The following is a 23,693-nucleotide window of genomic DNA, read 5'->3' as shown; positions in this document are numbered from 1 at the left end:
ACAGTCTTCACCTTGGACGTATCAGGTGCTTAAAATGACCACACCGGAATACATCAGTTTGATGGTAACAGGACTGCTTCCAAACTAAAGGGCTTTCAATCTATTTTGAAGCGAGGGGGAAAAAAGGATTTGCCAAATGGGGATAAAAACCCAAACGTACCACATACATCCCCCCTAGTCTTCAGTCCCTTGATGAGTATGTGCAATTATGGACACTGGTTCTAATGAGAATCTCCTGGTGCAGAAAACCAGTTTCACTAACAGGTTAATGAGCAGGAATGTTCCCAGGATGAGATGACAGTGGAAAAGGATCTCCTCTAGCCATCTGTCAAGTGCGGTGATGCTGCAGTCAATGCTGGAAGGTTCCTTTTAGATTGTTTATATAGAGTTCTATGGTGTGGCAATTTAAGTAGGATTTGTTTACATAGGCTTTTACCAGTGTACCATGGTTGATGAAGCCATGCCAGTCCCTGGGCCATTCAAGGCCAAGCAGGGCAGTGGATTTCAGCTTCTGAGGCCCCTTGTGTTGCATCCTAACGTGTGTCTGTTTTCAATGATTTGAAGAAAGAAAGCAGTCTGCTAACCAAAGAAGTACTGATTCATCCAAGGAGCTGAGCTCTTGCAAGGCACAAAGGAGTTGGCTGACCTAACGTTATTTTAGCGTTTTCAATTATTTCATGACAATATAACTAATTATGAGTAAGCTGTGTCTTACCTAAGATTTTTCAATGGAATCTTACAAAAGTTTGTTTTGTTTTGTTTTTTGCTAAGAGTGTATTTGGAGAGTAAGTGTGAATTTCACCTTCTAGTCTGTTTTTGTTTGCAGCACAGATGATGTGTATCAGAGACCATTAATTTGGCACAAGCAGGCTCCGGAATAAACTAAAATGTGTAATTTACCAGCACTGTGGGGGTAGGCATTACCTGTGTGTTTGGTGGGGGTGGGGGATGGGGGTGGGGTGGGTTAATTAAGCAGTGCTATCTGTCTGCCAGGGGAGGGGAGTAACTTTATATAACACTAAACTTAAAAAAGATGAACCCTTAATATCATACTGCCAGTATGTGAAATACACACACATTTCTTTGTTTCCATATCATTTAGGGCATGGACAGCAAAATGTAATCCCCTCTGAAAAAGATCAGTTTAAATTAAAATCAATTAAAACAATTAAAAATTAGTCCCATAATAACATGGTAAACAACTCAAATGGCTTTTTCTTTTTAATGCTAGGAAAAATGTTCACCTTTCAATGGTGAAAGTACTGTTAACACAGGTAGAGAGCAAACAAGGTAAAAAGTGAAAGCACATACAGACAACACACAAATATATATATAAAAATTGACCAGAAATCACAGGACATTTAAGCAATGTTTTCTTAAGTAGAACTATTTTTTTTTTTTTGTACTTTAAATAGACTAAAATATTTGGTGTGGGCGGGGGGAAGGAAATCAGTATTTCACAATTTTAACTCGAAAACCAGCTGCAATAAAGCCTCAGCTCATCGTTTAAAAAAAAAGTGGAACCACGTCGTACTTTTGACAACCATAGGATTAAAGCTTACAAAGAACACATCTACCGTCTACATCACAGTGCACAGAGGATGCAGTCTCTGAGGACCACAGGCAAACAACAACAGACTCTGCATCCAGCATATTGCATTACAAAATTAATGCTGTATTAGAACAATCTCACCTCCCGGGGTTGGTGTTCTAGCTGGTAAGCACCTGAGGGGTCGGGGGCCACCAAAACTGAGGGCACTGCTCAGTCTGGATCAGGACACCCAATTCCTTCACCTGCCATTGGCTGATGCATTCGGTAATCTCAATACAACATTCACTGAGAATAAACACTACATTCTGGCTTCCTGAGCAGGACAGTCTGGGGAATGTAGCAGAGGACAGAGCATGAAAGGCCAGATTTTCCCTCAAGCGAAAAGAAATCCACAATACCACTCAGTTTTCTCTTACTGTTAAAAAGTCAAACTTCAGATGAGATTTAACCCCATCAAGACATGATTTGTACTTCCATACACACACAGGTTCTGAAGAACTTCACTATCTAGTTGCCTCTTCTCTGTTTCATTAAACCCCCGGTTACCTTCCCTGGATTCCTAAGTGTTTGTCTCACCACCACGTTGGGTCCATAGCAGTTATTGGTTACAAATCTCACATTCCACCCACAGTAATAAGTGATTGGAGGACACCTATCCAAATATTGGAAATGTTGACAACCCGAAGACAGCTGAATGTAATTCCAACGATTACAACGTTTAAGGGAGTGAGGGTCAATCACAAAAACACCCAGGGTGACTCTTCCTCCCGGTGTGCCCAGGACTTCCCCTGGTTTGGAACAAAAAGTCCTTCAGTCAGGGAATGCCTCAGTCCCAAGCACCCCAGGGCCGTCGGTCACCTTGGGCGCACCACTCACTCTTCCCTTAGGATCACTAGGGAAAAGAATTTTCAAGAGCAGAAAGCTACCTATGCGGGCATCAGCTCAAAAAAATTTTTGAGGACACTAATGGCTAGCTCCTAGGAAGTCCGCGCATACCTTATTTAACGGTGTCGATTTTAATAGTCGGTAGTACCCTAAGCAAATGAGTGATCAGTGTATATAAAAGTTCATGCTTGAAACCTGTTTTCAGACAAATCCTCTAAAGGTCCTTCTGGTTTTGTCCAGTTATATAGTATTTCACTGAATCTTCTTGAGATTTTCAGAGCTAAATGAATAAATCAGTTTTATATGTCTTTTCATTCTCTTTTTCTAGGTGAAAACACTCTTTGCCAAGTATTTCCCACATCCTTGCTTCATATACTGCCAACTGGAGATATTCCCCTCAGACTATAAAGGCCCTGAATTGTTACTTTTAACAGCGTTCTGCCAGAAGGTCTGGCCTTGGGAAGAGATGGCAAATAGTATTCTCAGATATGAATGTTTTTATTTTGCCTACAGTGCTGTGATCTAGTTCAACAACTGCACAACTGCTTTCATTGTACTCTTTCGTTTTTCTTGTTTTGCCCTCTTATATCAAAACGGTTAGTGTCACAGCTTCACTACCACTAATAAAAAAAAGGATACATATATTTATGCCTTAAAGGTCAGGGTCAGAAAACCAAAAATGAAGCCTGAGGTAAAGTTGGTCTAAAAGTGACCAACTTGGGTTCTGCGTTTTGCCAGAAACAGGATTTACAAAACAAAACAAAACAAAAAAAACAAAACTTATATCCATGCAGGTTACCTACTTGCTACATATGTGATTATTTCCCCCAATTTTCATTAATCTGTATGTATATTAGTTACATAAACCAAAAAATGACTACATTCTTAAAGCAGGTACATACACTCACCAGAAAAGCACCCTATTCTTTCTCACCGATGTATTTTTTTTTGAATAATCCAAGAATGTGAATGACGAGACTGACATATTTCTTAAGGGACTTATTGAAAAACGGAAAATCTCTTTGGGAGAAAAGACTTTAGTAAGACTTCTATCCCTACAGACAGATGCTGAGAATCAACTTGCTGCTACGGCATTGTAAAGGGTAGAACTTAATATAGAACCAGAAATATGGCAAGTTATCTAGTGACTAACAGCATAAAATAGCCAAGAGCTTTAAAGCCACAGAGAGAAAGAAGAAAAGTGGAGTGTGAGATGGAAAATACATAATGAAGTATTTTTAGAATGCTAAAACTTCACTTTTGTCCCTTTATCAATATATTATGGATTTCATGGTTCAATAAATTATCTTTAATTAGAAATAGGAAGTAAATGCCTAACCCCCCACCCAAAAGAGCAAACTGAAAATTCTGGAGAAACTAAGAGCTTTTTTATTCTTTCCTCTTTTGTTGGAGGGTAGTACATCATTTCCCAGGAACTGTTTTGAAGAGAAATCTAAAAGTCCTTTGTCTGGTATTCACGAATCCTTCTCACTGCCATTAGCATCAGCATTATTCTTCCAAGGGCCCTTACATCTCAACCAGTGGCTAAAATTTGGGGTCTATTATGGATCTCATGGCAGCAAACCAATCGATGCTGAAGATAACTTAGGCTAACACACTCTGGTCAGATCCTCTGTGAGTCAGAGACGACCCAAAGAACTTTGGGAAATCCATTTCTGTTGAGCACAGCTAAGAAAATTAGATCTGAACCACCTTCGGCCGCAACTACAGGAGAACTTGACTTGGTGGTGCTACTTCCCACGGTATCTGAAGCAGCTTAGCAATCTTAAACCAAGAGGAAAAGAACAGGGAGAGGCAATCCAACATTAAAAAAAAAAAAAAGTTAATGCTAAACTAGTACCTTCCAGAGACCACTGGATATATAATAATGAGTGGGTGTCTGCTGCCGCTTTGATGTTCATGAATTCCAGTTACGATTCTTAATTATCAAGCTGCCTAAAAATGGCATACTAACTAAACCACCAAATCACGACTCTGGCAGAATAAATAAATTACTCTGAAGATCTGAAAGGAAAACGTCTGCAAGCATATTAGGAAACTTTTACTGAGATCAGAGATTTAAACAACAGAATCATTCAACGGTGTTAAGGTGTAAGCAGATAAATGACCCCTACTGTTCAGGTTTTTCTAGGAGTGTGTATGTATACATAAATGCATACACATGTTAACAATTTATTTCCTACTAAAAAGATTTAAGGCAGTTATGCTATATATAAAGTTACCTATAATATCCAAGATAAAACAGTTCCTACTCAAGAAATTACATAAACACATTAGACAAGTTCTTATCATAAAGGCTATTATGAGGTTGTCTATATCTAGTATAGCTGACATTTCCTGGTTGAGGCTCCAAACACAGGAATTCCACTCCAAGAGATGATTTGTCCCTCAATCCTCAAGCATAAAAGGTAGTCTGAACAGATAAAGGAAGATATAAAAGGAACTCAATAGGAGGATTCTGACTACCTCTAGAGACCACTCACTACCGTCGTTACTCTTGATTGTACTAAATACAACAATCCAATATGCTCCAAGGTGGAAATGGGCTAGGATTATAGGAAAATCATTAGCTGCAACTGCTGGAAAAGTTCCTAATCCTAAACATAACTTAAAATACAATCTATAACTCATGCCATTTGCTAGTCACAAAGACATTTAACTGGAGGGAATTTCTGAGCCATTTGTAAGATTTAATAAGTGATTGACCAAGTGGAACAACATCTACCTTCATGGTGAAGAAAGGACCCTGGTATGAAAAGCACCATCTTTTTTGGTCTTTAGTAAAGTTCAATGGAGAGAAACATTCTGATGTCTGCAGATAAAACATGGCTGGCAAGGAAGAGGGCAACCAGCAAGACCACAAGGGATACATTCTGTTATGAGAAGGGGAGGAAGAATACAGTTCAGTTGATGAATATCAAGAATTTAGCCAAGTAAAGCTCATGAAGCAAAGAAACTGGGCAATAATTTGTCATGTCTGAACCATCAATGAGTTAGATCAGAGTAAGAGAAAAGATCATGCGTTGCTTATGTCCACAGACTACCTAGTTATCTAAAGAGATACAGGAGAAATGGTGTGGAAGGGGGGCAGTCTGTGAAATTATCGTGTGCAGCTATGAAAGTATCTGAACATACAGACAAATTTTAAGTAAGGTGAACATTTTCTGTGTTACTTTATAACTCCCCATCAACCAGACCAGGAGAGTACTGAGTACTGAATAAATGCTCAAGTGTTTAATTATTAAATAATAATTAAAAAAAGACAAAGATCTTAAAGGTATATTTGGACAGCTTTCGGAAGAGGTAGAGAAACCAACTGGGCCTATATAATCTTTCACTTGATTTCAATTAGCAAGAGACCAGACTGATTGTTTTTCACCTTCAAAGTCTTAGTCTTGATTGAAACCGACCTAAAAGGCACAAATAAATTGAACTTAAAATAATTTTGACAAAGGAGCAAAATCTGGTAAGTTCAAAGGCAGGTGAATCAAGCAAAACTGATATGGTTTAAGGTTAAGAAAAACGCTAGATATTAAACAATTTGCAATTATGTACTTAGAATACAGAATAAGAGTACCAAATAAAGAATATTTTTTCAAGAAAAATTAGGGAGATTTCCTTCTGGCAAAGTGAAAGGTCCTGAGAGAGGAGTAACCCCACAGCTTGAGGGCCAGGACAAAATCCTAGCCATCTTTTCATTACTCAGCACCTAGCGCCGTGGCTGGGTAAAGGGCAGACATCAATAAATGTTTACTGAATGAATGGATGACATAATGTATAATTAGTATAACTGGTCTAGGTCGAACCTCATCAGGAAGGTTCCCTGAAGTAGGAGAAAAGAACACAAGCAGGGTTGTTCCAAAAGGTGGGCCGAAGTCCACTCATTTGTTTTAATCCTAAAGAGTGCTTACACAGACTTTTCAAACTTTTTTTTTTTTAAGCCGTAAAAAAAAGAAATCTATATAAACTCCATTACAGAATAAAAACGAAGCTGCCACTAGTTAAACCAAAGTCAATGGGGACGTCACCAGCCTCCAATTCCCTACAGCGGCTCTCAACGGACTTGACTGCAAACCACCATCCATCTTAGAAGTGTGATGGAAAAACGTGTTCACTCAGTTCTCACGTGAAACCAAGAAGGTTACCAGCCCTGTGGAGGGGGAATTCTAAATAATGCTGGCTCATTTAAATAGAGACAAAATTAAACATGGAGAACTTATCACTCAGAAGAATGAAAACAACCCCAATAAGGAGGGGGGGGAGGGGAATCAACAAAATTTAAGCTGCAGTAGACAAAACAGAATGCAAGAAATAGCGTCTCCCAAAAAGGCATGTAAGATTACTGAACACCAATGGAGTCAACTGCTGGACAGGTGTTAAGTGCTCAGTATAACAGGTATTTCCAAAGAGCTGAGTCCCAGTTTAATATTGTAGGGGATGAAGCCCAACACAGCTGCTGGAACGCTGTCCTTGGCACTGCTTCGCTAAACACCTCCATCCAAGACTGACGAACTGCCAGGCCCTTCTGCCACTTTCGGAGTTGTTCTCCGCTCCCAACACTGTTCCCTGACATCACTGCAAGTTCTTGGGGAAGTTAAAGCCTTCCAAAGGGCAGAGGCTGCACTGGCTCTCTCCAGCCCGTCTGACAGTAGTCCTCCGTGGGACACAGGAAGCCGTCTACCACGAAGTAAGGCCACCCTCAACTATTATATATTACAGAACCCTTCTGGTCCCCAAGTTTGGATCTGGGCAGAGACTTCTGTGTAAGCATGAAGACCTAATAGGGAGTTTCCTTCACAATGAACCTTGGCATTTGATGCCTTTCTCCTTGCCAGGAGTGCCAATCTCCCAGGCTCTCCCCATGGCCTGCTCCCCTTCTCACGTCAAATGTCAGCGCAAGCATCACTTCCTTAGAGAAGCCTTCCCTGCTATGCTCCACCACAGTTCCCTGCTTATCTCCTTCACAGACAAGTGAGCTGATTAAGGGTTTATAGTAACTGATGTCTCAGCCATGGCAGGGACCGGATCGGACTTGTTCACCTTTACCCAAAGCAAAGAAAGTTCCTGGCACACACAAACAGGTGCACAGTAACTATTTGTTGACAGAATAAAAAATTACTATACCAAGTCTGCATGACCACATACATGTACACACAAATATAGGAAAACGGGGGAATACCTAGTAGAAAACAATCAAATGCTGAGAGTACTGAAAATGATACAGTAGAGACAGCTGAATATGGTTTCAAAGAACAAGTACCAAAGGTATCTATGTCCAAAAATCTGAAAATTTACTAGGAGGGGGTCAGGAGTGGCTATTTCCCTTTTCTCAAGAGATGCAAACAAGAACTATTTAAACGGCAGAGTCAACATTAGACATAAGGATTATTTGCCACCGAACGGACTGCCAACAGAGCTTCTGGAATCTCCTCTAGCCACAGAGCATAAAATGTCATTGGTTATAATATAAACAACCACACATTCAGGATTAGTTAAGAACAGCTCAGACTGTAGGTAATTATAGGCTAAAAAACTTGCTCAACTGCTTCTCCCCCAATGTTTAAAATTCTGAATTCATAATTATGTAAAATAACATAGATTTTACAAATTTAATACAACATACTTTAAAAACAGATGGCCCTTATCTGCTGATCATACCTCAGCATCACTTCTGTAGGTATTCTGCAGAAGCAATTACATTTACAAAAGGTCCATTTCATAATACAATCTGGTAACGAAATCAAATGAAAACTCAGAGAGCACTAGGTCTGCTATTGAAATATTTTAAAATAGCTTTTAAAAAAGAGTGTTTATATCTATAGATTGGCTTTAAAAAAAGGATAAATATACTGAAGTAATTGTAGCATTTCCCTGAAAATAATTATACTGCCATTTGTGTTTTGATGAGGTGTCAGGATAAATCAACAGACTGCTTGGTTACACAAGTCTATTACTATCCGTTGAACTCTGATGTAAGACAAAGGGGCTTACCCCGCATGAACTCGTACTGTGCCCCAGAACTAACTGGTGCTGGCAGTATGTGAGCCACCATGACTAGTGATGGATGTCATGCTACACAGTTTTGGTATCAGGGCAAAAGTGGGAATGGAGAAGAGGTCTGGAAAGATTTTCTGCAAAGTTTCCATCTAGTGAGATTTAGCAGTAAATAACACAAAATGAATGTTTAAGATCCACTGAATACATTAAGGTCAAGGATTTCAAAAGTTAATCCACTTTTCTTCCCCCAAGGGTTTATTTTTGGTAAAAGGCAGAAAAATTAGTTTTTCTACAAGGGAAATCTGCTTCTAAATGATAATTTGAAAATCTTGATATATATTATATATTAAAAAAGACGCACAAAAATAACGGAGAAGTGGGAATAACAGATTAGGTACTGTAACTTTATAAAGGCTTGCCTAAATCAAGAAGCAGCACACACACACCTAATTTATGCAAACTAAAAATGTATATAAACAGCACAATACTGTGATACTGGATCATGATACATTACCTGTACACATAACTACTACTGTTATTAATAAACCTTTGGGACACTCAGTTTTATGCCCAACAAGACATCAGTGAAGTCTTTAAAATCTTCTCTTTCTCCTGTATGAGAGGGTATTTCTAGACACTAATTTTCCCATCTAATATTCGAATATAGGAAACTGATTCCACAAGGTGCTTTAATTGATGAGACCTCAAGTGCTGTTTTCTCTCTTGAATTTTTGGACAGTAAACAGTCCATGGGGACCACACACAAATACTATGACAGAAGAGTTGTTACATTAAGTCTTTTGATGGGACTTGAGTGGTGACGAAGCTTTATGACATGCTCGAGCAACGCACTGAAGGGGATCCCATCTGAGTTAATACTTTGTCCAACCACTGTAGAGGTCCATTCAGATGAAGCTCAATCCAGCAAGGAGTGCTCGTTACCGTCTGCCTTCTATTTAAAAGAATACAAGAAAAGAATTATGAAATTAAGAATTTAGATGGATTAAAGGGCTGTATATGCTAAAACCAACATTCTTTTGAACAAGTATTAAGCCAGGATAGCTATTACTTTGAAAACTATTTAATCCTCAAAGTCTAACAAAATATTTCTAATGACTTTTTTTTGCTTTTAAAGAGATTAACAAAAACATTCTTTTCTCCTCAAATTAAAATTAGGAGGGTGACCTGACTACTTTAAGTACCATCCGAACTGAGGCACCTTTAAGAGTGAAGAGAGTCACTACTGATAATCAGGCTAGGACAACACTCAAACCAGGACTGTCCTAAGCAAACTGGCAGATACAGTCACCCTACTTATTAATCAACCACAGAGCAGAGGATACTCAAATACCAAGTCAAGTCTAAATGGAACAGGGTTCAAATTTCAAGCATACCAAAAAAAAAAAAAGAATTCTGACCGAAGCTTATCACAGAATGTTCAGAGCTAGAGTTCGGCTTTCCCTAAGCCAATGAGCAACAATCCCCAGCTTTTAATAAGAAACACCCCTAGTGTTTTGAACTACAAATCGTTCAATGACATCCTGTCACTTGCACGTACTGATCTGCGTTCTGCCTTATTTATTATATACAGTAAGTCGGTGAGTCAGCTTGCTTCTTCAGTGTGACGGCCCTTCAAGCAGGAGAAAAGGCCATTATCAACTCTTCATCTCCAAGCAACACATGCTCAATAAAATTACAAACTGTATTTCAAAGGATGTGGTTTTCTCTAGCAGATGGTGTCAGTGCCCCACTATACCCTTCAGAGTTTTCAGTGTTCTCTAGCCAACTTCCAATGGTGTGTGTCTGACTTTCTGTGCCTGAAAACTTCTCTGCTCTGGCCACGTGTGCAGCAGACTACAAGTGCTAGGAAATGAAGCTCCCCGGTAGCAGCCCCCACCCAATGACATGGGACCTGGCATTTAAATGCCCAGTTTCCTTTCCTTCTGGGTGGGAGAATTCTGCATGTTCGTTACTGTTTCCCATGTTTTCCTAGGGGAATAGCTCTAATGACCCACCCAATACAGCAGATGGCTTAATAATGCTTTTGGCTGCCTTCCCTCCCCTACCTCACTTCCCTACTTCCTCCTTCCCTACCAGTGCTTCCTCCATTTCCTGAATAAACTCCTTGCATTTGAATCCTTGTCTCAGGGTCTGAGACATACACTGAGACATGCTGATATGCGATTTCTAAAACATGACACGTGGAACATAAAAAGCACAGTCTCAAATCTGACCCGTACAAACTCACTATCTTACTTTGATTTAGATAGTACACTTTGGTTTACACAGCTTAAAATTGCACCGGAACACTTCCCAAGTTAACTCACATCATCCCGGAGGCAGAGGCAGGACTGACCCTTATCCATCTTCCCCTCTGTTCTTCCTGTTGTTCGTCAGAGAAAGCTCCTCCTGCCTTCTAGCTCTCACTCAGATCAAGCTTTTGCCAAGATCACTTTTAATTCTGATTCTGTCATTTGCTGAATTCTGCGTATTTCTCAGTTTGTCTTCAATCAGATCATTTATTACTAGATTAGCTGAATCTTCAGGAATAATTCTTAATCCAGGCCACTGAATAGGGGAGTAGGTTTCACTCTTTTTATTTGGGCACAGAAATGCACCCGAGACATTATTTATCCCCTATTTACTCAATTCAGTACTGACTCACTTAACTCAGATATCTTTCTCACTTAAATAGAAATTCTTGCACATCTATATTTCCTGTTTACTACATTTCCTGATCTTTATATTGGCAAACATGCTGGTATTACAGAAACTGAAAAATAGTTTTAGAAATCTACCCATTAGCTCTACCTCCTCAGCTCCAGTGTCATTAAGGATAAAAGGTTCCTGGCAACCACCAAGAGTTCACAGATCTAGAAGTACCTGACATTATTCAGATCTGTAAATGTTAAAGGAAACTAGTTTATTACCCAAAGCAGATATATCTCTAACTCTATGCCAATAAAAACATATTGTATATTACTGCTTCTCATAATTACAGATTTTAAATTCTCTCTGGGTTTAAGAATGGCAGAGTCCACACAGTGCACGAAGGGCAGCATCTCTCTCCAACAATTAAAAACCGTCCTTAGCAGGAGAGCTACAAACAGACGTGGAATTCTCCCTGCAGTTCATGTTTAATTGCACTAAATTTCTACTACCATGTTCTGTAATATTCTCATCTCACGAAGAAAAAAAAACAAACATGTGACCTAAATGCCTGGTATCAGATAGTGCCATCTGACTCTAATTTTTAATACCAACTCAGGCCAATTCAAGTCCATGGCAAAAAGCAACTCTGCATTCTGTAAAGGCATCATAACGCAAAAGGGAAATGATTAAATGAATTATTCTACTAATGTAACTTGTACAAAATAATGACAAGTCTTCAATCTAGGATAGAAATATATAATATATATTTTTATAAAAGTATTCAACCAGCAGAACTCAAGTCTCACCCTCTCAAGAGGCACACACCTCCCAAAATTTGTTGAAGATAGAAAATCGAGTCCAAATGAAATGAAATACATTCTGAAGGGCCCAAACTGCCAGATGAAAGAGGAATACTATTGCTCTGCTATATGAATGCCTTCATATGCAGGTGCTCAGAGTAGTAGTATGAGCTGGAGAAGGACTAAGTATTTTACTTATAGTTCTAGCCTTAAAGATGCTAAGGAAGTCTTCCCTTTCTCTGATGTGGAATCCAATCCATTGTTTAATATGGCAATAACCTAATCTATCTTATCCCCCGATGACAAATTAGCTTCTGTAGAACTCAATTATGTAACTGTTACTACTATCATTGGAGAGGGTGTTGAGAGTCAAGGAGAGCTTTCTTCAAGTCCCAACTCCACCACTCACAAAGTGTCCTTGGGCAAATTATCAAATCTTTTCTAAGCCTATTTCCAAATAGGTATTAGTTTGAACCATTTTTTGCAACCGTATAAAAAAAGAGAGCACAGAAACAGTAATTCTTAGCCAGGCTGAAATGCGTGACGTGCAGCAGTGAAAACATGGCCCCAGTGCCTGACACGGGACAAGTATGCTCTTCTATCTACCTCTCAACCTTATAGTCAGCTGGTCTCAACTCAGCTGTCCAGCCGTATTCTTCTTTCCCTTCTGAACTCCAGTCAAACTGAACTGCATTCTCGTGTCAGGATGGTAGTTTCCCAACCACTCCTGCCTAACTGAAATGCCACGCACCTTTCAGAACCTAGATCGTGTGCCGTCTCTACCAGAAGCCTTCCCAGAGCCCCAGTGAAGATGTCTCTCCCTCCCTGCATGAACTGACATACGCCTTCAAATATACCCCTTTGATGGTACTTCACACCCTGCATTATGTTTCAGTGCGCGTCTGAACAGGTCTTAAATCTGCCTTCTGCAATGCCAGCCCAGGCATTTGCAGGAGTTGTGAGTGCAGAGACCTTTAACTCCCTTTTGTTATTTTGCATAAACTCTGCTGACTCCATAACCTTAAGGAAAATAGATACATGGGAACTTCAGGAGATGCAAAAAAAGAATTACATTGTGGAAATTTAAGAACTGAATATGTATTTCATACCGGTATTCTGCTCCCCACCCTTTCACAAAACTCATTCTTATGGTGCACATTCTAGTTAGCTGATACACGGCTTCAAAACCCTGATTAACAGACTGAGCCAGAAGAGCAGCAAATTCCTGGTTGTTGAAGATCTTCAGATTACAGCCTATGATTGAAAAAAGTAAAAATTGTGTAAAAAGAATATCACTGTAAGGCAGTAATTTTTAAAGGGCGACAGATCTTTAAAAATGAGCATGCAAATCATCCCCCGATTCCTAAAATTAACAGCAACTAGAAAAGCTCAGCAAGTTGACAGGGTGGGTCGACTGACACTGGTGTATCCATACCTGGTGGAATCTTACACACTGTTGCGGGGTGCCACCCGTATCTCTGATTACAGTTGGGGCTCTGCACAAAGATTGCACTATCACTTAGGCACTCAGCAAAAACTTCTCCACCTATGTAATATAAGCGCACTCCTCTCCCTAAAACAAAATACATATGGGATTAGTTTTATAACATTTCCTGTTTCAGCATGACTTTGGCAGAGTCTCTTCTTGGACGAGTATTAAAATGATGGAAGCTATTTTGATAACCCTTCCCACAGCGATGCTTTTCTGAAGCCTAACTTTGAAACATACCACTCGATATTTTTCCAAGTATTTTTTAACAAAGATTTTATTGGTTTCAAAATATAACACATGCTTATCAAAAGTATTTTGACAATGCAGAATAGTACACAGCTAGTAAAATAATTTCATACAAATTATGTATTATTTAAAAATAAGTAAAAGAAGTTAAGTTTAAAGGAATTAACTCTTTGGATAAATATGCCTTCACTATAATAAATAGTATTTCCTTAACAATGCCACTAACGTTAAGAAAAAAAGCAAATAAAATCAAGACATTGGAATCATCTGCCCTTTTTAAAATTATATATTAAGGTGACAACCAAATCCCTAGACAGATAAGCAGAATTAGGTAAGGAAAGAATAAGCTGGGAGATTTTAATAGACTTCTTTCAGAATCTAACAAATCAAATACATACAAAATACCAGAGACAAAAGGATTTAAAAAAGCCAACCACGAAAGGCAGAGACCTAAGACAGCACCTAAGGTTCTCACCCCTGGTGTGTATACATCTGTATTAGTCAGTCAACCATGAATCTAGGTGCTGCTGTTAAGAAGGAGTTTTTCCAGATGTAATCAAGATCTCAAATCAGCTGACCTCAAGACGAGGCAGTTCTCTCTTGGTGGGCCTGACTTAATCAGGTGATATCCCTTAGAAAGGACTGGGCTGTCCCTGGTGAAGGCGGATTCAAAATGTGAGCGAGAGGGTTCAACAGCAGAGATTCTCCGGGGCTCACTGTGAAGACGGAGGGTCCATGGGGCAAGGAATGCTGGTGGCCTCTAGCTGCTGAGAACAGCTTCTAGTGGCCAGGCTGCAGGAAATGAGGCCCTTGGGGCTACAACTTCAGGGAAGTGGACTCTGCAACAATCATGAGCTCAGAAGAGGACCTCAAGCTCCAGACGAGAACCCGGCCCAGTCCACAACATGGTCTCCCTTTCTGAGACCCGGAGGAGACTCCTAGCACATGCCTGGACTCCTGACCCGCAGCAACTGTGACATCACAAATTTGTGTAGTTTCAGGCTGGTAAGTGTGTGGGAATGAGTTATGCGACACAAGAAAACTAACCTACAGGCCAGATTTAACACATAAACACCCTGCTCTCATGACCACAGACCATTGTAAAACCACCAAACATGTCCTTGACCATGAGGAAAAGATTAAATCCAAACAGGAGAAATTTTCCAGGCTATAGTCTCTGATCAAAACCACCCGGTAAGTTAGAAATCAAAAGTAAAAAGACAATCCAAGAATTACAGCAATCTAAGATTGTGTAGAGAAGTATATATGGTAGAGAAAACCTTCTGTTATCTGATGCAGAACCCCAATTAAAACACAGGCAGAAACAGAACTATTTAAGGGTCCGGTGGGTATTTGGAAGCCCTCCTTACCCACAAGACACCTAAGATTACATAAAATTTACACACCACGCAAGATCTGAGAAATTCCACACAGAGCCACGTCACAGCCCTGCATAGAATCACACTTGCTGTTTAGTGACCAGCATTATTTCTCACAAGAAGCGGTGGTTAATTCATCAGAAACAGAAGCAAACCATTGTTAAAAGAGGTTCCTTTAAGGTAATAAGAACTATGTTCAGTTATATTAGTGGCACTCAAACTTTTTTTTACCTCACTGCCAAAAAAATACTGGAGACCCCAAAGAGTCGCTGTTTATGTGGATTGCATCAATGGAAACTTACCACATTCGATATTAAAACTGAGATTCAAAAAAAACGCATTAATTCATTTAGAAATCTAAATAATAAACCTATTACATTTCACATAAATAACATGGTTATGAAAAATAACAATTTCCCCTCTCCCCCAAAACTAGTGAGAAGAGCAATGCTTTACATTTTTGCAACTCTCTCTAATGCCTGGCTTAACAGAAGAGAGTTGGATTCTCGGCAGATCCTACATGTAGTTGCTTGCAAAATCACGTCTTGTAGCTTCTGGAATATTTCACTGTACATTCACGAGTGAATGAGAGTGAAAAAGGCTAATAGGATCTTAGTAGCATTATGAAAATAGTTTTGACCTCACAAACGTGCTAAAAGGATATCGGGACTACTACCTTTTGAGATCCCCTGATTTATTTTTTCAACTATGTATTAAATAGCAGTTCTTGTTTAAAATCTCTTGCTTCAGATTAATGGTGAGCAGATTTAATTACTTAATATATGAACTCACGGGAGGGAGAAATACTAGGAGATGTCAACAAACTGAAAAAAAAAGTCATGATTTGTTAAAATTATAATTCTGAAATATGAACACGACAACCCTACGACTGGTACAGACTCAGCAAAGTAATTTTAACACCTTTTTTTTTAATTGACAGACCTCCCAGTATCAAGGGTGCCAAATACAGGGAAGCCAGCGGCAAGAGTGGGATCTGTGAAAGCAGCGAAGCCGTGCACAGACACTGACAGAGGCGGCAGGCGACTGCACACAAGCCCTTGATGCGGTAAACCACACGGTGCTCCCACTATGAGTATGCGGCATCGGTTCTTCACACAAGGGAAAAACACATACCTATATGTCTTCTTGTCATTTCTACAGTTGCATTTCGGTTGACGTTGGAGAGCAACCCTAGGCAGAACCTCTCTGAATTGGATGGATCTGTGAAACCGTCTACAGTGAGTGAGGGCTGTGACGCGTGGAAGGTCTCGCCGACCCTCTGGTTTAATTCATAATATGCTATTGAACACCAAAATGCAGGTTCTGAGTAAGTAACTGGCTGCAAATCTGGGGAAAAAAACCAAACCCATAAAAGCAAGAAATGTTGTGTGAACAGTTCAAGCCAAGAAGAGACTGAATATCATCAGCTATCTGTAATGTGCTCTACACCAGCCTCCCCTGGCTACTGCTCAGGAAGCTGACTGAAACATCTACACCACAGACTCCGGTCTCCATTAGATCATACCAGATTGTCAATGTTTCAGATTTTCCCCATCTCATACAGTCATCTAATCTTCAAACACCTTCTTTAGACTTTACGGTGGGTCATGTTCTCCTAGCAGTTTTATCCAAGTTCATGTTCAAATATAAAACCATCGCAGGCAAAGTACATCAACTTGCATAATAAAACTAATTTTGGGGTAGGATGAAGTGGAATAAAGCTGGAGCAAGGACTGAGTTAAAAGCCAAAAGATAGAAGAAAAATTCTATCATAATAATAGGATATAAAACACGACATATTTTTGACATTGTTATTTTAACAGGAGATTCTCCGTGAGTTACCCTAGTTACAAAAATAAAAAACCCATGCATACACAAGGAACAGAAAGTAATAAAACACAAAAACCATGCAAGTGAAAAACAGAATATGGAATCAAAAGAATTTACATATTTAATGGGAAAACTAGGGCCACATGAGTTTAACTTCTATAATTTTGATTAAAAGACACAAGGAGGGGTGCCTGGGTGGCTCCGTTGGTTAAGCATCTGCCTTCTCAGTGGGGAGTCTGCTTCTCCCCCTGCCCCTCCTGTGCTCTCTCTCCAATAAATAAATAAAATCTTTAAAAAAAATACATAAGGAATATCATGAAAAATATGAAAATTTTTCCTAATGTGTGCAGAAACTGAAGAGACATTGTGAAATACTGAGGTAAACTGAAGGACAAGAATTAACTACACAATGTACACACAAACACACACACACCCCCTCCCATACCCTGTACACATGTGTGTACACATACATATACATATATATAGATATACACCTCGTATTAATAACTGCTATTACAAAATACATCCTAAAATAAACATACCCATATAAATCTAGCCATAATAGGTCATAACACTTTCCATGAAGAATATGATTTCCATGAATAGAAAGATTAGGTTTGTATGCTCATCTGTGCCAATAGAAAACAGTTTTAGCAGTATTAAGGCAAATTACCATTTTTAAAAAGCACAAATTTGAACAATCATTTGATTATTCATTGGGATCCACTTCTCATATATATGAAAAGTAATTATCAGAGAAGACATGTAATTTACTCACATAGTGTAAAGCGGCGGGGGGAAAGTATTTGCAACTTACCCAAACTATGATTAACGGGGGAAAGAGTAGTAGGAGATAGTTCTGCTGGAGATCCTGAAACAAAAGGATTCAATCTTATAATAGATGTGCAAGTATTTCCAGAACTTCTGACCAAATAATAAATGAATAAAATGAGGATACATCTGGTTGTAATTAATGATCACAAATAATACACGTAAGTTACATCCTAAGAATTCAAAATATGCAAGTGCTATATGGGAATTTAATTTTGAAGGTTTCAGTATATACAAGGTACAAAAGAATATAAACAGTCCTGGTTTCTAGCCACCCAGTTCCCCTTCCCAAAGGCATCCAATGTTGCCAGTTCTTTGTGTACTCTTCCAGAAATAGTCTATGAATCACACAAGCAAATATATTTTTCTGTACCCCCCCACCTTGCTTTTTATATACAAATAGTAACAGTTCTGAACTTTGCTTTTATTCTACTTACTGATTCAGGAATGCTGATGTGTCCTTATTTCTCTCTCCCTCTATGTATTAGCCACATAAGCTTAAATTATGGTGTATTATGATCCTATACTGATAGATACTATTTTCAATCTTCTGCTTTATGAACCAAGACTGCACTGACTAATCTTGTATATTTTGCATACTTTCAATCATATCATTCTCTTAACAGAGAAACCGCCAGGTCCAAGGGCTATACAACCGTGATTTTGATAGATTTTGCCCAAACTGTCATCTATAGGGGTTGTACCAGTTTACAGTCCCAGTAGCAACTGGTGTTACCAGGATGAATGGTGTTAGCTCATATGTTAGCACTGATCGGTGAAAACATGGTTTCACAAGTATAGTTTTAATTTGTATTTCACTTATAAATGACATGGAGCAAGCAGCTTTATACTTCTTTATATTGCAGTTCCTTTGTGTGAATAGTCTCTTGGCTCATGCTTCTGTAGTGATGTGGATCACTCTTCTCACTGATTTCTAGAAGGCTCTTTATGTACTCGGGCTATTAGTCCTTTTATGTTATGGGTTGAAAATATTTGGTCATCTTTCTTATGACTCTTCGTAATTTTGATTAAGCAGAATTAAAAAAACTTTTCATGTACTTTATCAATCATTTTGGGGTGTCACACTTTGATAAAAGGTCATGACAGCTGGATATTCTTGACTTACTCTTAACTTTAAGGAGATACTTCTAGTATTGTCCCATTAAGTATGACGCGGATTTGGGGATGAGAGATAAAATTCCTTTTTTAGCGTTTTTGCATCAATAATCTCAAACAGGGGTGCCTGGGCAGCTCAGTGGGTTAAGCATCTGCCTTTGGCCCAGGTCATGATCCCAGGATCCTGGGATCAAGACCGGCATCGGGCTCCCTGCTCAGGAGAGAGTCTGCTTCTCCCTCTGCCCCTCCCCTTGCTCATGCTCTCTCTTCTCAAATAAATAAAACCTTAAAAAAAAAAAAATCTCAGAAATACTGGTCTACAGATTTACACTGTAAGTGCAATGTTACACTGCCTCAAGAAGACAATCTAGAACCTTTATGTCTTTTTTATGTTCTGTAACAGTTCAGCACTGTAATAAAACATTTTTTAATAGTTTGGTAGAATTCCTGTGCAAAATTGTTTGCAGTGAATAATTTTCTAGGGTTTACCCTAGGATATTGCTCTACTTCTTCTATGAAAGTTCACTGTTAAGGTATTTTCTGGAGTCAGTTTTGGTAAATTATATTTCTTGGAAAATTATCCATTTCTTCCAGTTTTGGGTAAACAGGTTAAACCTAATCAAGAAAACAATGGGAGGGGGCAGAAATGCATAAAATAAGAAAAAAGAACCACCACAAACACAGAGAAAAAACAGAATTATTCAGAGACTACTTCACTCAATTCCATGTAATTAAATTTTAAAACACATTTGTAGCAAATGTTGTTAATTAATGTAATTACGGAATACACTGTTTTCTGATCATCTTTTCTACATATCTTCGGAAAGTTATGTAAAAAAGCATGCATACTTCAAATATCACAGCAATGGTGTGGCTGTAGACTAAGACAGGTCAGACTCCCACCGCTACCCCCACCCCACAACAACCACAGCATAAAATAGCAGGTGACACAGGTGGAATGGCAACCCCCAGATAAACAGATGAATCAAAACTACAGAACAGGTAATAATCAGAACAATCTTCCATAAGAAAATTAAGTTCTTTTTTTGTTCCTCAGTTTGAAAAATCTGTTGGCAAGTCACAACAGGTCCAACTAAGAAAGGTCAAAATATATTTAGAACAATGAACTAAAACTCACCATTTCCTGAAGCTGACATAAAATAAACAAAGCTACTGTGAGAAATGGAGGAAACTGCCCAATTATTCATATCTCTTAACTATTGATTCCTCTACTAAATACTTATCACTTATCAGAAGTGACCAGTTAGAATTACAGATTTAGAATGGTTCATTATAATCATACATAAAATTTTAAAAAAGTTAAACTAACAATTCATTAGAAACTTTTTTTGCAAAGAGGCAAATTAATTGATAATTAACCTATTAGTTACTCATACAGTCATGCTGCTACTTAAGTCTGCAACTTCCAGTTATGAGAAGTAATAAATACCCTAGTATTTAGGCAGTGGTTACTAGTAGTATTGGCAGCTAAAACATCTAGAGGAATCCTTGTGTATTTTTGTATACAAATTTGCATATAGTTGTAGAATACATTTTTCTTTTTTTTTTTTATTATTTTAAAAATTTGTCACAGAGAGAGAGAGCTTGTATAAGCAGGGGGAGCAGCAGGCAGAGAGAGAAGCAGGTTCCCCACTGAGCAAGGAGCCCGACGCAGGACTTGATCCCAGGACCCTGATGAGCCAAAGGCAGAGCTTAACTGACTGAGCCACCCAGGCATTCCAGGATACATTTTTCAATGAGGAAACTTTAGGCCAAAAGGAATGTGTATTAAATTTTTGTAACTGCCAAAGTACCTCCCCAAAATGTTTAGTCCCACCAACAATTTATGAGCTAGTGTTTCTTCACACCATGTCACTACCTTTTGACATTTGCCTATTTGATGGATAGGGTGAAAGAGACTACTCTATATTTTTTAATTTTTATTTTTGTTGTAAATAGTACATTCATATACTTTTTGTCCATTTTTCTATTTATTATTTTTCTTAATTTGTAAGTGGTTTTAAATTTTGAAATCAATTAGACTGGTCATTCGTTAGCAAGTATTTCCCCAAGTTTTTGGTTTCTTTTGATATAGCTTTCAAGGTGACATTAAATTTTTAAATCAGACATTACTTTTTAGAGCAGTTTTAGGTTCACAGCAAAAGTGAGCAAAAATTACTAAGAACTCTCATATAGCCATGTAAACATACATGTATAATCTCCCCTGCAATGAGTACTTAGCACAATGGTTCATTTGTTGTTATCACGGAACTGACATCGACACATCGTTATCACCCAAAGCCCATAGTTTACATGAGGGTTCATTCTTAGTGTTGTACATTCTATGGGTTTTGACAAACATATAATAATACCTATTCACCATGTAGTATTATACAAAATAGTTTCACTACCCTAAAAATTCCCTGTGCTCTCCCTATTTATCTCTTCCTCCCCTCTGACCCCTGGGTATCACAGATCTTTTTATTGTGTCTATAGTTTTCCCTTTTCCAGAACATCATATAGTTGGAATCATAAAGTATGTAGCCTTTACAGACTAGCTTCTTTCACTTGCAATATACATTTAAGGTTCCTCCATGTCTTTCATTACTTGGTAGCTCATTTCTTTCTAATGCTGAATAATATTCCATTCTCTGGAAGTACCACTGTTTATTTATCCACTCACCTACTGAGTGCTTCCAAGTTTTGGCAATTATGAATAAAGCTGCTATACACATCCATGTGCACGCTTCTGTGTGTCCATACATCTTCAACTCATTTGGGTAAACACTATGAGCATGACTGCTGGATCATACGGTAAGAGTATGTTTAGTTTGGTAAGAAGCTGCCAATGTGTCTTCCAGAGGAGCTGTACCATTTTGCATCCCCACCAGCAATGAATGAGAGTTCCTGTTGCTCTACATCCTCATAAGCATTTGGCATTGCCAGTGTTTGGATTCTGGCCATTCCAATAGGTGTGTTGGGGTAACATTTTAAATTTTATTTATTCAAATTTGTCAATATTTTCTCTGATGGTCTTATACTTTACAATTTCTTAGTTTATTTTAAAAATTCCTCATTGTCATGTACTAAAAATTATAGGGTTTCATTTTTTACTTTTAAGTGTTTGCTCAAATGGAATTCATTTAGTATGAGATGAATTACATGTTCAGCATTTAATTTTATAATTTTTTGGAGAAATTTTAAAATTAGTATGAATTTCCTAAGCAAAATTAATGGCTAAAAATATATTAATAAGTTTGAGTAAATTAGCCAACCATAAAAATAGCACACGAGTGAAACAATAAAAAGAGAATTATTCTTTCAAAAGGCATATACAAAAGGACTTAGAGGTCTTAAATTCATTCCTTTGCTTTCCTATTACAGAGAAAATCCTAAAGAACTGAAATTATCTACTATTTTGTTCTTAGACCAAAAAGGCTTAAAAAGCAAGCTTTAAAAAACCTAATTTACTGAGTACAGACCCATCGCTTTCACAGACCTTTCAGAAAACTGGGAATCATGCTGGGGTACTCCTTCAACCTTGCCCTACCTAATCACCAAGCAAGTCCTACACCTCAGCAATGTATCTCAAAAGCATCCAGAAACCAGCCAGAGGAAGTCTACTGCAGTAGTCAGGAATAGGGTGTCCAGAATCTCACATCCTAGGTGCAAATTTCTGTCACTTTTTAGCTCTTTTTCTATGATGTCCACTGCAGTGTTGTGTTTTTATTTTTAGTTTTTATAAACACTGACCCTTTTAAAATTAAGAGTATAATTATTACTAGATGAAGGAAATTACATGTAATGCTTATACTTTTTTGTTTTACCTAACTTTAATTTTTTATAATAAACATCCACTTGGTATAGAATTCAAAATATTGCAGCATAATTTCATCTGTAAAATACTCTCTTTTATTTGACATAGAATGGTAGAAATATTAGATAAAGCAAAAAAAGAAAAAAGAAAAAAAGATATTATATGTAATATGTCAATTCCAGCTCAAAAAATATACATTTTCCTCATGTTTCTTTATTATGTGCTACGCATTTTCAAAATTTCAGTGAGCATGAATTCTGTTTATAAGAATAAAGGTACTTTTCTTTTGCTTTTATTAATAACTTCTACAGGGTTCCCCTTATAATTAGAACGTAGAAGACTGAGAAAAACGCTGGCTCCCAAAATAACCATAAGAAAATATTGGAAACACTAAAATAATTTTATTTTTCTTTAGAGTTACCAAAAAGCTGTAGATCTATTTAAGTCAAAGTGAGCCAGTTTGCAGAGGGGGATGAAGTCTTCCTATGGAAGCAGAGAGTGGGGACCATCTTCATCACTGAGAGCACCTGCCAAGTCTGGACACAGACACACAGGACTGGGCTGGTCAAAGGAAAAACCAACTAATATTCTAATGGCCAAGCGCAGGCAAATGGAATCTGAGAAGCCGCCCAAGCATGGGCATAGTCCTCCTCTTCATCAGCCAATTCTAACCTGAGTTAGCCAATTCTAGCTGAGTACAGGGTAGCACAGGAAGTTTGGGGAAAGGCTGGAAAGCAGCGAGAGATCCTGCAGTCTTGCCATACTTGTATCTAAAAACCTGCCGAGGTAGAGGCTACCCCTACCTTCAAGCCTGTGGTGATCTAACACTAATTAAAACATCAAATCATCACCCATCCAACTCAACTCCTAATCATGTGGAAGAGATCAGATTAAAAGGGGAAGGCTTTCCAGGGGAGAGTATTATCTATGTTACTCTCTAGTATTATTTTAGACGTAATACCCAGCATACAATTAAAAAAACAAACACGAGACGTGCAAAGTAGTAGGAAAAACTGACCCTTAATGAAAAGACAAAAGTCAACAGAAGCAGACTACATATGAAGCAGGTACTGGA

The 23,693-nt window shown here is 38.3% G+C and overlaps 1 protein-coding gene across 5 annotated transcripts in view; it reads right to left on the bottom strand.

The window, feature by feature from the left end:
* Window positions 1-1,187: 1,187 nt before the first annotated feature.
* The window catches only part of SMAD2 (SMAD family member 2), an 82,902-nt gene continuing 60,396 nt past the window's right edge, over window positions 1,188-23,693 (bottom strand). For 4 of the 5 annotated variants that reach the window (XM_028098180.2, XM_028098175.2, XM_028098178.2 and 1 more), the window contains 5 exons: window positions 17,672-17,725; window positions 16,159-16,371; window positions 13,343-13,480; window positions 13,017-13,161; window positions 1,188-9,407 (listed from right to left, as the gene is read on the bottom strand). In XM_028098180.2, coding sequence (XP_027953981.1) covers window positions 9,284-9,407; window positions 13,017-13,161; window positions 13,343-13,480; window positions 16,159-16,371; window positions 17,672-17,725 — 674 coding nt within the window. In that variant the 3' untranslated portion in view covers window positions 1,188-9,283. The remainder of the gene's footprint in view (window positions 9,408-13,016; window positions 13,162-13,342; window positions 13,481-16,158; window positions 16,372-17,671; window positions 17,726-23,693) is intronic. The other variant, XM_028098179.2, reaches the window with a different exon arrangement.

The sequence above is a fragment of the Eumetopias jubatus genome, unplaced genomic scaffold (genome assembly GCF_037043125.1).
Source record: "Eumetopias jubatus isolate StellerSeaLion01/CBP00866 unplaced genomic scaffold, mEumJub1_p1.0 scaffold_16, whole genome shotgun sequence".
NCBI classification, from domain to species: domain Eukaryota; kingdom Metazoa; phylum Chordata; class Mammalia; order Carnivora; family Otariidae; genus Eumetopias; species Eumetopias jubatus.
The sequence above is the reverse complement of the archived record's forward strand: the minus strand, read 5'-3'. Positions and strand labels throughout refer to the sequence as shown.